Consider the following 15,751-nt stretch of genomic DNA (forward strand, 5'->3'; position numbering starts at 1 on the left):
AACAATTTTTAGTTGTTTTAAATTTAGTTAACAATAACAGGTCTTTATAAAATTATCCACAAAGGCAACAAAGTTTTGTCTTCTTTTATAAAACTTGGACTCTAGAGAATAAAACATCCTTTTTACCACATCTTTAAGTACCTCTTAAAAGGACGAATGTTGCATGCAGAACCTGATGCAACTGAACAAAACAAAAACACACAAATGGAGCCAACTGCAGGCTGTGTGTGATCTTATATGGCTGACTCTGAGCCATGTTTATCTGTGTGTGAGAGAGACTCACTTTTTACTTCAGCTCCGAGTAGAAGAAAATACATGCTTGCTCCTTTTCCTCTCACTCTCTACTCAACATTTCTGTGTCTGTCTTTATCTTGGAAGAGAAGAGCAGCACAAAGCAGTCTATTGTGTGGGGCAGTATTTGGGAAACAGACAGCACTGCAGTCTCATAATGACTCATCTGAACCAGCGTCCAATGATTCACTGTATAATAGGATTCAGTTTCAGCTGTAATACTTAGTGCTAGTGAAGACGGGAAATTTTAATTGCCCCAAACTAAACAAATAGCAGTGTGATGGTGGTGTTATTTAAGCTGTTTAAAGGTAAACATTTTATTACTTGGAGTTTTAACTTCAATTGGCTGTGTCGCATTTGCAGATAAGTTGTATATGGGTCCAGGGCAGCTTTACCAGGACCTACAGAACCTGATCCATGACCTAAGTTTGGTGAACCAGATCTCCACTATGATCAGCAGTCTGAAGGGGAATTATCAGGTAAGGTGTTCATATCACAAACACTTTAGGATCAATATTTAAACCAGGATGCACCCAGTTCTTACCACTCAAAGTCCATTTTACACTCTCTCTCTCTTTCCAGAATGTTAATGGGACAGTTGCTCAGGATTGGGTTTCAGGTCTCCAGCGCCTGATTTTAAAGAAAGAGGAGGAGATTCGGGCAGCTGATCGCTGTAGGATACAACTACAGTTACCAGGGAAACAAGACAAGTATGTGTGACCTCGACTTGACCCCACGTCTTATTGTCATCAATGTTGAAAACATTGTTGATTTGATATTTTTGTGGAAACCTTATAAAAATTTTTTTCAGGATTCTTTGATGAATAGAGAGTTCAAAAATACTGCATTTGTTTGAAATTAGATTTATTTTGTGACATTATAAATGTCTTTACTGTCACTTTGAATCAATTTAATGCATCATTGGTTAATAAAAGTATCAATTTCTTTATAAAGAAATCTGTCTGATCCGAAATTTTAAATGGTAAAATTAAAATTTTTCTAGGGTTATAAATGTACTTACGTATTTAATTGCAATTCATCTTAACTGCTTATTGTAGTTAATGTGTTGTTTCCATTATATTGCAATAGTCTTTTTAGTATTATTATTATCTTTTATTAGGGAACAGAAATATACCATAATTTGGATTTATTTGGTCTTCCTAAATGTCTTAAAACTCAGGCTTTTAAATGATCAAACTGCCATGTCTCCGTGTTTTTACGTGACTCAGTGCTTAAAGAATGACCTTAAGTCCCTACATACGCACACACCGATTATTTCCGACTGTATGGTTGGATTTTAGTGTCTGGATTATAGGAGTATCTTTAGACTCCCAGCTGTCAAACTAATTCCTCTGATAACATAAATCTCTGTCACACACTGTGACTTCTGGAAAATGTATGCTGTTGACTTTCTTTTTGAGTTAGTGGTGGGAGTAGTCTGGATTACATGGCTTCACTATTTTAGTTCTGGTCATTATTTTATCTATTATTTCTACACAATGAAAGTTTAAGGGCCCCTTTCGAAAGTCATAAAATACTAACAAAAGTTGGAAAGTGATCAATTCTGTGATCTGCTCATTAGTATTGAAACTGGCCAATCATTAAATCATATCCTGCAAAGTCACTGATACACAGGATAGGACCCTGTCTGTTTCTCCAGCTGCCTGACAGTTTGCCAGACCAGCTGAACCCGTGCTGAGATATTCAGACTACTCGAGAGATTTGTGTGCCGCTTGATGCACTTACAATGAATTCAGACAAATTTGTATTGTTTCCATTGTTAAAGCTTTTTCAGAGAAGAATCTGAACTTTGTGATTTGGACTTTTCAGGTATGGTAGACCCACATTCTTCACTGCAGTCTTCAACACTTTCAGTCCATCTATCAAGCAAGCTTGGATCAGTAAAATGCAGATGGCTAAATTAGCTCTACGTAAGTGTCATTTCTTGTCTCCATATCCTGTTTTGGTCTATGACTCTTCCATGATTAGAGATCTAGGACTTAAAAGCACCCAAATGCATTAAACACATTTAAACGTACCTTAATATGATGTTCCCAGCATATTTTCTAAATAAACATGTTTGTAATGCATAAAAAATGGATTCATATTGTTCAGTGTGTGAATCATCGCTCAGCCGAGCCAGAATTAAAAGTTCAGTGCAGACAAATGGATTATAATACTGGCAACAGGAGGACACATATGGGAATATTATTGGTTTGTAGAATCTGAGGAATGCTTGACTAATGTAATGTGTTTTTTCAGAGGAAGACAACATTCAAGGCTGGTTTTGTACTGAAGATGATGGTAATCAGATGAGGAAGCAAAACCATCCTCTCTTACTCAAGCAGATGGCTGTGGTCATGTCAAAACTGCAGGAGTTCAAGGTGACCAACCAAACATCTTGCATCCTCATTATCATTATTGCTTATAATAGCAAAAATGGTCTAATAAACCAATTTGTGTTAGGTGGAGTGTGCAGTTCACAACCCTGAGCCTCATGTGAACACTGACAGCACTGCAGATCTGCCTGTTATGGGTCACGGATGTGTATGGGTGAGACAATTTACGGTCTAAACTTAAAACGCTTTATATTAAATCATTTCAGCTTCCTTATCAGGGTCCAACATGATATGAATCTCTCAGTCTGGTGTTTGTATGTTTGTTCCCAAATTGTACTTGACCTGAAACAGCAGTTAATCATTTTAAAGCTCTTTTGAACTCTAAAAGCATCATTAAATACTGTTCTGTGTGGGCAGTGTGAGTGTTAGGTTGCACTAAAGGCTTTTATGCTGTATTGACCGTATAGAAGGTCATAAAATAATTCTCTTCTCTGAAACACCTAAGAGCCTGCAATGATGGGCTACACTCTTTTAAGAGCACTCAGCATGTGTCCCATCGATATGAGACATCAGACTTTAGTACTCAAATCAGTTTTGTTGAACAATTCGAAGGAACGGTGTAGATTCTGAAATCATCTCTTTCTTTTCAGGTGGCCAGCTGCACCAATCACATGGGTCAGGTCTCCATTGTGGCATTGCAGAACTCAAATCCCAAAGTAACCGAGTGTTTTAATGTGGAGTCGCGTATTCTCTGCATGACGTATGTGCCTCTGGATGAGCCCTTGGAAAATGGTGAGATGAAGTCTGAGGACCGGAAAGCCAGTGACACACCGACTGTGTGTCTGGGAATGGAGGAAGGCAGGTGTGTACATCAGCCAATACATCCACAAACTCCATATAGATGAAGAGGAAAGTGTCTAGTGATTTATATTCTATTAACCAGTCTATTCTGATGAATTGACGTTTTATTTTTCAGTATATCTGTGTATAAGAGCAGCCAACGGTCTAAGAAGGTTCGTCTGCAGCACTTCTTCTCCCCTGATAAGTCCAGTGTCACATGTCTGGTGTACAAGAGTGGGTGTCTGTATGCAGGCTTGGTCAGCGGTTCTCTGGTCGTCTACACCAGGGCTGATGGTAAGGAGTTTTTCTGCAGTGATTCCTGCTTGAATCTTGATAAGGGTTTGATTTTGTTGAATGCGTTTTATTTTTATTTTGGTGTTAGAAAAAGTAATACATCCATCCCTGCTGAAAAGAAAACAGCATTGGATGCTGGTGTGCTTCTTGACTAGCTGAACCAGCAAGATTTTCTTGGTCAACCAGTCAAAGCTAAGTTTTGCTGGTGAACATCATGGCTGTACCAATAAGTAACTAACGTAAACTAGCCTAAACTAACCTAAGAAACCAGCATAAACTAGCCTAAATTCATGCTGGATTAAGCAGGTTTCAGCAGGGAGTGCTCTGGAAAGTGCTCAAGGAAACTGAGACGTTTAAAAATATTTTTCCCCATCTCTCATTAATTCTTTCCACAGCTGTTTTTCTCTGTGGGACGCTCATATTCCATTTTACTCTCACTCCAGTTTTCTGCTGCCTGAGACAGATTTTTAGTCAGTAATATAGGGTTATTGTTTAATACTCTGACTGATTTAACTTAATTGATTTTCTAATGACACTGTTGTGTTAGGATGATTGTATATAATGGTTTCTACAGAAATATTAAGCAGCACAACTGTTTTCAACATTGCTATTAATTGATAATACATTGATTGATAATAGTAAGAAATGTTTTAAATACATTTAAGAAGTAAAGTGTTATTTTAAATGAACAAAATTATTGTTTTTACTGTATTTTTGATCAAATAAAGAACTAAAAGACCCCAAACACAGACTTTAAACAGTAGTTTATGTAACTGTTTTATAATACTTTTTAGTGTTCTCTTCTCAGTATTCACATAATGTAATACTTAGCGTTTAGTAACACTCGTAGGATGAGCCATTTCGAAAATACTGCACAGTTCCAGATGAATGCCGTAAAACAATACGATTTTCATCATGTGGTAGCATTATCAGATCATGAGCCTTGTGTTCTGAATCAAAGTCAGTCTTCGTTTACATTTTACTCATTCAGCTGAATACAGAATGTCATTAGTGCTAATGCAAAGATTGACATTTAATCACTAAAATGTGTCTTCATTGAAACACTTTTTTTTTCCTCTTACAACCCTGCTCATCACAAGTCTGTCTGAATCAGAGCAAGAGACAAAAAGAGAGAGGGTTTGGGAATGCTGTGTAGGCACTGGTGTTATGTAATCAGAGCCTCTTGAGGCAGACAAGCTGAATAAAGATCTGCTCAAATACGCTGGAGGGTAGGAAGATCCAGGCAGAAACAGATGCAGGCTATCAGTGATTTGTGAAGATTATTATGGGTCAGTGTAAATGTTATTAGATGTGTCATTCTTTTTAATAATTCTTATTTATTTTTTAAGTTTTATCTTTCATTTTCATTTGATCTTTTCCTCATTCAAAATTGTCCTCATCACATTTTACAAGATATTGAGTAGCACAACTGTTTTTAGCCTTGATGATAAGAAATATTTATTGAGCAGCAAATCAGCATATTAGAATGATTTCTGAAGGATCATGTGACATTTAAGACTGGAGTTATTTTTGCTGAAAATTCTGCATTTTAAAATGTATTAAAAAAAAACTGATGTTTTAAATTCTAATAATATATCATAATATTACTGTTTTTAATGTATCAATGATGAAAAATAATGAAAAAATTAAATAATACAATTATTAAACTTCAAATATCTAATGTGTTAATGGATTTGCCATTATTTTATCCGCTGTATATTTACACTTGAGTTCATTGCATTAATCAGATTCAGCAGCAAGTGCTTCTTTTACGTTAGATGACAGAATGTGTTCTCAAATTTTAGCTCGTAAAGAAAGACTGCAACAAAACTGATCCTGAAAGAGGTTTGCTGATAGCTGGTGGGAACACCAGCTCTAGCATGAAATCCAACATTTTTCAGGGGTGAAAAAGTGGTACTAGTATTTCCACTGTGAGAGGTGTTCTTTCACCTCGATGATTGTCAGGTCTCTCTTCAGTAAAGCCTTTGTGACTTAAACAAACACTCAACACACCTCCATTCTGCCCTCTGAATGCTGTGAGGTCACTATATTTCTGCAGGAAACCCACACACACACAGTGTGGGTGAGGGGCACAGGATTTAGTATCAACCCTAGCCTCTGTGTGACAACATCATACGTAACCTTTAACCTAATTTCTCTCTCGCAAAATCAGTTTTACACCAAATCTCTCACACTCAGGGTTCATAAGCTCTATCTTCTCTGTACATTTACAAACATTGATATCTGAATTTCAGATTGTGTTCAAGGCTTTGCTCTCCCTCACAGATGGTTCCTGGGTCGAGTCAGGGGCCCGTGTGCTGAAGCTGGGGGTGTTGCCAGTTAAAGCCCTGCTGGTGGTGGGTGAACACATCTGGGCCTCATCAGGAGGGCAGATCTTCATCATCAGCACACAGACACACACTGTGGAGGTAGTACAGCACTTTTCACACATTTCTATCATGACAACTCTCTGAAGATTTTAGCATGGTAATGGATATGACAGTGTTAATGTATTTAGTCTCTGCTGCTGCAAGCAAGTACAGGAACTTGCTACTAACAATGCATATGCTGATATGGTGCTGAGAGTATTTAAGACGTACTACCGCTACACAAGTAGCATATATAATAACTCGGAGCAGATCAATACAGGTGGAGCTGGGGAAGGGGGAGGCAACAAGAACTAATCAGCTTTTGCCAAGTCGTTTAACACTGGGAATATCATCAGTTTACATTTACAGGAACCATCAGCCTGCGCCATCTTGAGTTTCATGACAGAACTTGGCATTTCTGCACCAGTTTTGCTACTGAAATGACTAGGTTTTAGTTTAGCAAATAGTCTTCCAGTCTACAAGAATCCATTTCTTACTGTAAAATTCAAATATTTCTAAGGCTTCATTATCTTTTAAGTTTATTTTACTGGAAACACCAATATAAAACATACATTAATATTATAAAACATATAAACATTTCAAAACATGAACCTTCAATGATTTTTTTACACCTAGATATCAAATTTGTGATAATTTGATAATAACTTTAGAATGAAATAAGAGGTGCTCATCTCATCAGGTCTTTAAAAGTCTGTTGCAGTAAACCAAATGGACAGAATATTGCAAGAGTTCTGCATGGAAATAGGCTTTAGACGATTATTTGCATATTTAAAGATATGTGTGGGTGTATATTGTTATGACCTAATACTGTGATGCCACTAACAGCTGTCTATAATTTATCTTAAGAGAGTGAAAACTCTGTTTCTTCACTCAGTCTCACAGCACATAGGGCCAGAAAGGCCTGCTGTGATCTCAGAATATTAAAGCCATGTGTTCTCTCTTCTACACGCAGACACTGACACACTGACCTGTTATCCAGCCAGCATCACTAAGCTCATTAGCCTTCAACAGCTCAGCTTACTGTTAAACGATTGGCTGGAATGGCAGAGAGTGTGGGATGAATATGTGAGAGGTGTGCTGGAAAGAAATAGGAAATCAGTGATGCACATAGAAAGTGGTGTTTGAGATCATCTTTAATGAGATGAAAATCACAGATTCTGATGTGCAGAAATGCAAGAGCCAGATTGTTTCTCTTTTTTCCAGTCTTAATAATGTGGCGTTCTGATGTGCTTGTGGGACACACATTCGTCAAACCCTGTTAAATTTCCCATTGCAATTCCTTGTTATTTTGTTTGCTCCAGCAAAGACATCAAGCTGTAGCATATCCGAATCTAAATGTCATCCTCTCCCTCTCTGAGTGAAATGGGTCAAATCACAATCTCTTTTTCCTTCTCTGGACCTTCTTTTGGGTTACCTCATTCCTCAGTTCGTTAGGTTACACAGGCAGATTTTTCCAGAAATTAAGCCAAGCAAAGTCAGGCCAGTGTTTTCCGATCCAGCCAAGCCTAACTAGAAGTATGTTTGAGTTCAGATACTTGTGTGTTTATAAAAAGTATGTGTGTGTATGTTGACAGCGTCAGTTTGAAGCCCATCAGGAAGAGGGAATGGTCGTGTCCCACATGGTGGTGGCCGGCGTCGGGATCTGGATATCCTTCAGCACTGGCTCCACTCTCCGACTCTTCCACACAGAGACTCTCGACCACCTGCAAGACATCAATATCGCCACAGCTGTCAACAACATACTCCCAGGTACAGTATACTGTGTTACGTCAACACAAAACACTCAACCATAACAGAGGATGCTGTAAATACTCTGCTGGACAACCAGTGGAGTTGCTAATGCAGTTCTTACTAAACTTGTTTTTGCATCTTATATCCTGTTAAAAGTATTCCCTTCCACACTGTCATTCTCTAAGTTAAGCCCTTAGAGACAGCTCCCTGTCATTTGTAGTCCTCAGACAGTGGCAGATTACAGGTGACTCTGCTGATTTACAGCTATCTGTTTATATAATAACATGACATCATGAGTCGGTGTGTTGTTTTGTCATGTGATTCTCTTTCATGTGGAAGAACTGAATTACAGAGCCATGCAACTTCTTTTAAACCTAAAAAAAATTTAAAAAAAAATATATCTTGTTCATTTCGTTACTCAGATGATGTCATGTTGGTCTGCGTTTTTCTTCTTAAAGCAAAATAAAAATGTGTCTGTTTTTGCCATTATTGTACAGTATATACACCTTATTTGTAGAAAAGCTTTTTAGGGGAAATCAGGGGTTGAGTTTCCTTAGTGTTGTTTGGATTTTATCCAACATTTGTTTTTAGTTGCTCTGAATGGGCCGTTTGTGTTCAGGAAGCCATTCAGAGAGCGATTATACTAGAAATGACCTCAGCATTGGTTTTTGTCTTTCTGCTTTTTATGTGGCTACAAAATAGCTTTAATGTATGTGTGAGCAGTTCTATCCGAATACTAACTTCTCAGTGATTAAAAACTCCACACTGGCCCTAAATAATCCTTGCCGAATATTCCCAAATTAACCAACCGTGTCAGTCAGACAGCTGGCATGTTGGCCGCTTTAACACCAGCTGGGTTTAGGACTAGAGCTGTAATCTATTTTAATCATAATCTCTGCCAAAATGTCTTTTCTTGAGTAATTAGTAAAATTCAGTCTAAGGAACTTAGTCTTACACAGCAACCAGATTAAACAGCATGAGTTTTGGTCCATATTGCATCTTGTTCTAGCCAAGAACCACCAATTTAGACAGGAAGAGACCCTCTGACCAACATGTTTAGCAACCAATCACAGTTTATTTTATATTTATGTGCCTGTTGGGAGCAGGTTCATCTGAAACATTTAGCAGAATAGTAGTAGAAATAGTAGAATAGCCCATTTTATGGAACACTGGAATGGTGGTGGTGTGGTGTTTCTGGCACTTGTTCATTGCAACATCATGTGACAGTGTCTATCTTGTAGAGATATGTTTAAGAATAAAATCTGTGTGATAAATGAATCAAATGTGTTGAATGCATAGGGATTGAATCACTTGCCGCACATGTGCTCTGTTAATGAGAGGGCTGTTTCTTTATTCTCCAGGGCTGAATAAAGAAGCTTTATTTAAATCTCCATAGTGACAGGGGAGTCCAGACACGCTCTGACTGTGTGCTGGGAGTCCCTCACTGAATATGTTGCATCTCGTTCTCTCCTTATGTCTAATATCTGCATGCTGTTCTAGACCTGGAAATGTTAAGGATCGTTATTCATAAGTACATTACTTTTGAGGTAATTTGTATCATTTTTTTATCTTAAGGATACATTGGCGAAGGTTATCAACAGGGTAGCTGATTGAACATTAACCATTAATGTCTTCAGTGCTGTGAGTTTATCCCAGAATAAATAAATAAATAAAACTGATGAATAACTTTTAATACATTTTGTTCCATTCATCATACAAAGCTGTATGATTTTAGATCATTTGGAAACCTGCTGCTTTTAACAAAAGTTTCCAGGGTTCCCTGTGTTTTTCTTCAAGATTTATAGCTTGGTTATTTAACTTAAAAATGAAGCAATTAAGGCAGCCATAAATATTAGTATTGTAATTTTACAATTTACAGATAAATTTTTTTTTTTTTGTACAAGTCATTATTACAGTAGTAATGCTTCTTATTTTGCTTCTTATTTTAACACCACTCATACTGGTATGTAATCAAATAATTTTTGAAGCTCTACAAACAAACACAGCAAACTTGAGGCTTTAAAAAAATTGCATCTTAAATCACAATTGCAATATTTTTTTGAGAAAAATCACAACTAGATTCCAAGAGAATCCAAATCCAGCAGCCCTAATCTGAAATGCCCTTATGTAACATTAACAGTATATTTCCCCACCTCACTTTGTATGTTCAGTAGGAAGTTGGGAACATTGCAAAAGACCTCGTTTAGATGCTGTGCTTCTGTGCAGCTGCAGAACAATGTTTTTCAATCTATTATTAGATACATCAAGGATTTGTTTCTAACAGTCCATGCTAATAATATTCCCCTGACCTTCATTAGAAGAGGAAACTGCTCTATCAGCTCTATCACAGTGTTTTGTTTGGATGGGGAGGGTTTTTTCTGGAATCAATTGTTTGGAGGAGAGTAGAGTTCAGCAACCCCTCACCATGAACCCATGCAGCAGTTTGCCACACAGGAAATGGTCTGCATGGAGACTTCCTGTGTGAGAGTATAAGGGTGTGTCTCTGACTGCAGGTGTAGTTCCCTCATGCTGATTCACTGCTGCTTGAAAGAAAAATCTTGCAGTTTTAGAAGTAACTCATTTTCATATGACTGATTAATGATTCAATAAAATAGTCAATTTTTGAGCATTTGCCATCATTGATGTGCATTCACACTTCCTGATTCTACATATAACACAACACTCTAGACAAGATGAGTCCTGCTAAAGTTTCCTTCGATCTGATTAGTCAGATCTGAGTAATATGTTGGCATATCTCCTTACCTACTGTTATGAGAAAAACTTCCTAGATTTGGTGTCTAACAATAATATGGGCTGTTGGTACCTACTCGCCTGACTTTGAAAGGCTCAATTGTGCAGTTTTAAAAGGGTGTGGACCTGCCAGATTACTGTTTAATTCCCTGCAGAAATATGTTTATTGGCAGGGTCTCCATTAAGCTTTAGTTGGTTACTTTTTTTAAAGATTTTAAGTTATACAGCAAAAGATGTGTTAATTACCATCAGAATTGCTGTGTAATGTCATATGGCATCATTGAATGCAAGATTTGATTGAACAGAAGTAACTTCATCTAAAATGCAGGTTATTGTCTTTTAAATTCCAGCACCATTTTGCCTCTGGCTGGCCAGCAGAATCCTTCAGCTTGGTTGTGCTGAGTATGTTGGATCATGCCCGGCTATTCCTTAAGCTCTTGGGCTTATTTGTCAGGGCAGGATTTTGTTCATGAAAGGCAGTGCTGGTCGCCTCCTGTGCTGTGTTGTGTCTTTACTTGTCTCTTAGGTGTTTCTTGAAATTTTATGCTCTTTCTGTTGGTAGTTCAGTTGCTCATAAATGGAATGATTAGAAGCTTGAATAACCTTGAAGGACAAATGTTTATTGCTGAGTGAAACTGACACTGTATGGAAATCCATTCAGTTTCAACCCTCCAATGGGGAAAAAAAAAATTCTGTTAAAGAAGGTAATGACTCTTCAAAGCATTTTTCACCTGAAGAATTTTTTTCTCCCACAAAAAAATTGGTGTGTATTACCAAAGGAGGCAAATTCATCTGTATCATATTTCTGTAGCTCCTGAGTTTAACTTCAGTACAGCTGCATACAATCATTTTGCATGGCTAGCAGTCCCCTCAGACAGAGAGAACCTAAAACCCTTTTGATTTGTGTTCGGTAATGCAAGAGCAGATTTTAGGATGAGGGATTGGTAGTGTAATTCCTTTGTGTTTTGTCCTAACCTTGGAGAGATGGAGTCTGTCCTGAACTTACCTTACAGAAACATGCATCTGATGTCACGCATCATTTGTCTGTACGACAGTGTCTTAAGTAACATTTGCTGAAATGACTGGCAGATATGGTCATGATCCATTCACCCGGTAATGGATTTGACAGCTGTTAAAACATTGTTTGCATTCCATATGTGCAGGTGTTTGTCTGATATATTCCAAATGTACCAAAGCTCTTTGAATCCATTTGTCATCATAATGCAAACAACAACCTTTTTTTGTGAGTTGCAAAAGAGTCATCCTCTATCAAGCGTTGAGTGAAAGTTTTTGAAATTCATATTATGGCCTTTGTGGAAATTATAAAGACTGATATCAGTTTGGGATAGTAGAGGCAGTGGTATTTGTCTCTGATGGCTTTGTCTCCTGTGACCCAAATACTCACTCGTGTGCAGTAATGGCACAAACAGAGCAGCCACCATAAAAACACTCTTGGGGTTCAGATAGATCTTCATTATTGCATCAATTATGTATGGACAATATGTTTAATTTTTTTAATTGAAAGGATGTTACTTCAGGAACTCTTTTAGCCCCATTAGTGGTTAATACATGGATTGATTTCTTTCCCGCTTAGTGTCTGAAAAAGTGCACAATGTTTAGTTTTCCTCCAGCTTGTTAGATCAGCATTAGAGCTGATTCAATTCTGGCATGTTGTTACTGGTTGTGATTTGGTTTGTTTAAATCTAATGAAATGCATTACAGAGAGTAATTTTTCATGTTGCTCAAAAGATATTCCCGCCACCATCAAATCAGCACATGCTTTTCTTAGTTGCTAATTGACAAATCAGTTTTGATCGTTCTTGGCATGATTTATAATAAAGTGTGTCAGTCTTTTGATGGTGGTACAAAGACATCAGCTACAATAACACTCAATTAGCAGGCAATTAACTGAACAGCTTAGCTTGGTTAAAACACTACAGACAGCTTGTACAGATAGTCTTATACAAAATAAATTGTACACATGATATTCGTTATTATATAGTATACATTATATGGATGTTGAATCAGGGTTATTAGTTAACTGAAACTAAAACCATAAAAATACAATAAACGTTAACTAAGATCAAATAAAATATTCAAAAACCCAAACTTATTTTATTTCAGATAAACTCGATGCCAACTTAATCTGCAATTTACATGTCTTTCTGTCCCTCTTCTGAAGGTCAGACTGGACACACACACACACACACACACACACACACACACACACACACACAGAGCCCACAGCTAAATCTGTTCTTGGATATTGGAGATGTTCAGCCACACCACAGCAGCCAGATGATGAGAATGCACCACAGAATCTTTTTATAAACCTAAAGGACCCTCTCATTTTGTAGACAATTTCACAATAACTTATGCAGAGTAACAGATAAAACGGATTTAAAAAGTGTATAAAACTAAATGGGTCTTTCTCTATTGTCCATTAGGAGGACTGAACAGTTGTTGATAAAGTGGCCATTTAAAACTTAATTTAGTTTCTTTGTGACAGATTTGGTTTACTAATTTAATCTACAGGACTTGTAGTAAAACACTTCAAAACTGTGCAGATGTTTTTGCAAACTCAGTCCTCATTTGTTTATCAATAGTCCCCTATTATAGTTTCCATGACTAATGTAATGATCTGTGATGTTCAGAAATATGAGCAAACTCTTTCCTAATGAGTCAGTGAGCACTAAGGAACAGCTGAAGAGGATATTGTTCTCTGATACTTCAAACTTGCAGTCTGGTCCTGACCAATCAGGTGTTTGGAGAGTGTTCTGTTTGCTCATGTGTGATAATTGACCAAAGAACAGCTCTGGCTCAATGACATACTACTTTTTAGTCACACTAATAAAATTCAAAACACATTGTTATTGCATTTAGATAAAAGTCTCTGAAAAGTCTAGTGCATAAAATCCTTTAACCCTCCCATTGTTTTTCTTAACTTCATAGTTCTTACAACAGGTCCTAAAGTATATTTTCTGTATCATATATATATATATATATATATATATATATATATATATATATATATATATATATATATTATATATATATATAATATATTTTAATTGATGGAGTAATATACTTTGAATAAAAATAACTGTTATATTGTTGTTATTATTAAATACAACATTCCTTACTATTTCTATATGTGCTTTTATAGTTTTTTTTATGGTGTTTGTTTATATATTCTTCACAGTGTCAGTTTATAGCATGTACTTTACCAGTAATATGTCCAAAAATTACAATGACAATTGCTTATGATTTTATTTAATCACCAACATGACAGTAATTTTAAAATAGATTTAATATCATTCATAGAACTGTGGCTTCAGTAGCTCATTTAGAATTTTTATTTCATTGAAATGATTCCACTTAATGTACAGTACATGATGTACAAATTTAGAGTTGTTTGTTTAACCAAATATCTGAGGATTCTTTTCTTTCTAATGAGGCCTCCCTCCCATTTGTAAGTGCACATCGTGTCAGGTTTCTTTGGAAACCAACTGCTGTTCAGCATCATCCCCATAGTAACCTACCCACACATGCTGTCGAGTTCTGCCCACACAGCCTAGCATGTGTGGATGATGTTATTATTCCACTGGGCAAATGTTTCACTAAGTACCTCTAGTCATGAGTGCTTGCCACAAGTGTTATATAGTATGTGTTTTTCTGATTTAGTTTGCAGTGTAAGTAATTAAATCAAATTATTTGTTCCCTTTCAGGACAGCAGAGAGTCTCTGTGAGCAGTCTGTTAGTGTGTCACGGACTGCTGTTGGTAGGGACCAATCTTGGGGTCACAGTGGCCCTTTCCGTGCCCAGACTGCAGGGCATCCCAAAAGTCACAGGTGGGTTCTTAAAGGGGTCATATGATGTTGCTAAAAGGAACATTTATTTTGTGTATTTGGTGTAATGAAAATATGTTTATGCTGTTTAAGGTTAAAAAATGCATTATTTTCCACATACTGTACATTATTGTTTCTCCTCTATGCCTCAAAACTCACATTTGAATCATCAGTGGCAAATTCTTTAAATATAAAAAACGTACTTGCAGTCTATGAGTCAGAACAGCCGGCAGATCAGGAAACAGTCCTCCATAAAATCCGTTGCTCACATCTGAATATTTGGGTTGAACTCTTCTGGAACAGTTTTGTAAATACAACTTAACCACTGATTTCTAGTCGTGTCCTCTTTTGGAAGGCCAAACAAAGTAGTTTCGCTTTCACAACGAAACACAGCGTCACACACGGCAGGCTGAGTGAGTGCAGGCCGGCTTGAAAACGGCACGACTGGCAGATTCGACGAAGGAGCTTGTGGCAACCACATGTGACGACCCCGGACTGGACTCCGCTTCATCCACAGTGAAAGCCGATCCAGTGATCCACAGTGCGAAGTTGATGTATTTCCTCAGCGACCAGCCCGGATCAGCTCCAGGCATGACGAAGCAAATATCGTCCTCTTTTGGAAGGCCAAAGTAGTTTCGCTTTCACAACGAAACACACAGCATCTCCACAACATGGCAGCTTGGCAACAACAATACTACAACGATAATTAAAAGTTATGCCTTCTTTCTTTGAGTGAACATTTTGGCGGCATTATGCAAATCTTCCCACATCGTGACATAGGCGTGTTAGAACGAGCCGTTTTAAGGTTGACTCTTAACTTTTATAAAGAATAACTCTTTGGATTTGAGACTTTAGTCTTTGAAACTTTACAGATCTTCCTTATGCACCAAGAGCTTGTAACACTCCAAAGAGAAAGTAAATTTTGAAATCACATCATATGACCCATTTAACAAGTTTTTAATGCTTATTTCTGTGGAATTGTGCTAACGGCAGAGGTTTGTTTGCTGCCCAGTGCCCTGTGGGTAATTTTAAAGTCTGTAGCACTTTCAAATACTGCAACTCAGCAGAAGTTCAGGAACATACCACACCCGACAAAGAACAAGGCATCTTCCTCAACCGTCAGTGGCTATTATTGTTATACAAAACTACAAAGTAAAGTTGAATAAAAGCTGATGAAATAAAATATAAATATTAGATCAAATTTTTTCATTCCTTTTACTTTTTTAACATTTAAATTTTTAACATTTTTTAAATTAAAAAAAAACTT

At 37.1% G+C, this 15,751-nt stretch overlaps 1 protein-coding gene across 6 annotated transcripts in view; it reads left to right on the top strand.

Moving 5' to 3' along the window:
- The window catches only part of LOC109083427 (rho guanine nucleotide exchange factor 10-like), a 51,099-nt gene that overhangs the window by 32,773 nt on the left and 2,575 nt on the right, over positions 1-15,751 (top strand). For all 6 annotated transcript variants that reach the window (XM_042742321.1, XM_042742324.1, XM_042742323.1 and 3 more), the window contains 10 exons: positions 655-770; positions 874-1,001; positions 2,122-2,222; positions 2,554-2,675; positions 2,758-2,844; positions 3,281-3,492; positions 3,607-3,764; positions 6,051-6,193; positions 7,729-7,903; positions 14,365-14,487. In XM_042742321.1, coding sequence (XP_042598255.1) covers positions 655-770; positions 874-1,001; positions 2,122-2,222; positions 2,554-2,675; positions 2,758-2,844; positions 3,281-3,492; positions 3,607-3,764; positions 6,051-6,193; positions 7,729-7,903; positions 14,365-14,487 — 1,365 coding nt within the window. The remainder of the gene's footprint in view (positions 1-654; positions 771-873; positions 1,002-2,121; positions 2,223-2,553; positions 2,676-2,757; positions 2,845-3,280; positions 3,493-3,606; positions 3,765-6,050; positions 6,194-7,728; positions 7,904-14,364; positions 14,488-15,751) is intronic.

This window comes from Cyprinus carpio, chromosome B17 (assembly GCF_018340385.1).
Source record: "Cyprinus carpio isolate SPL01 chromosome B17, ASM1834038v1, whole genome shotgun sequence".
NCBI classification, from domain to species: domain Eukaryota; kingdom Metazoa; phylum Chordata; class Actinopteri; order Cypriniformes; family Cyprinidae; genus Cyprinus; species Cyprinus carpio.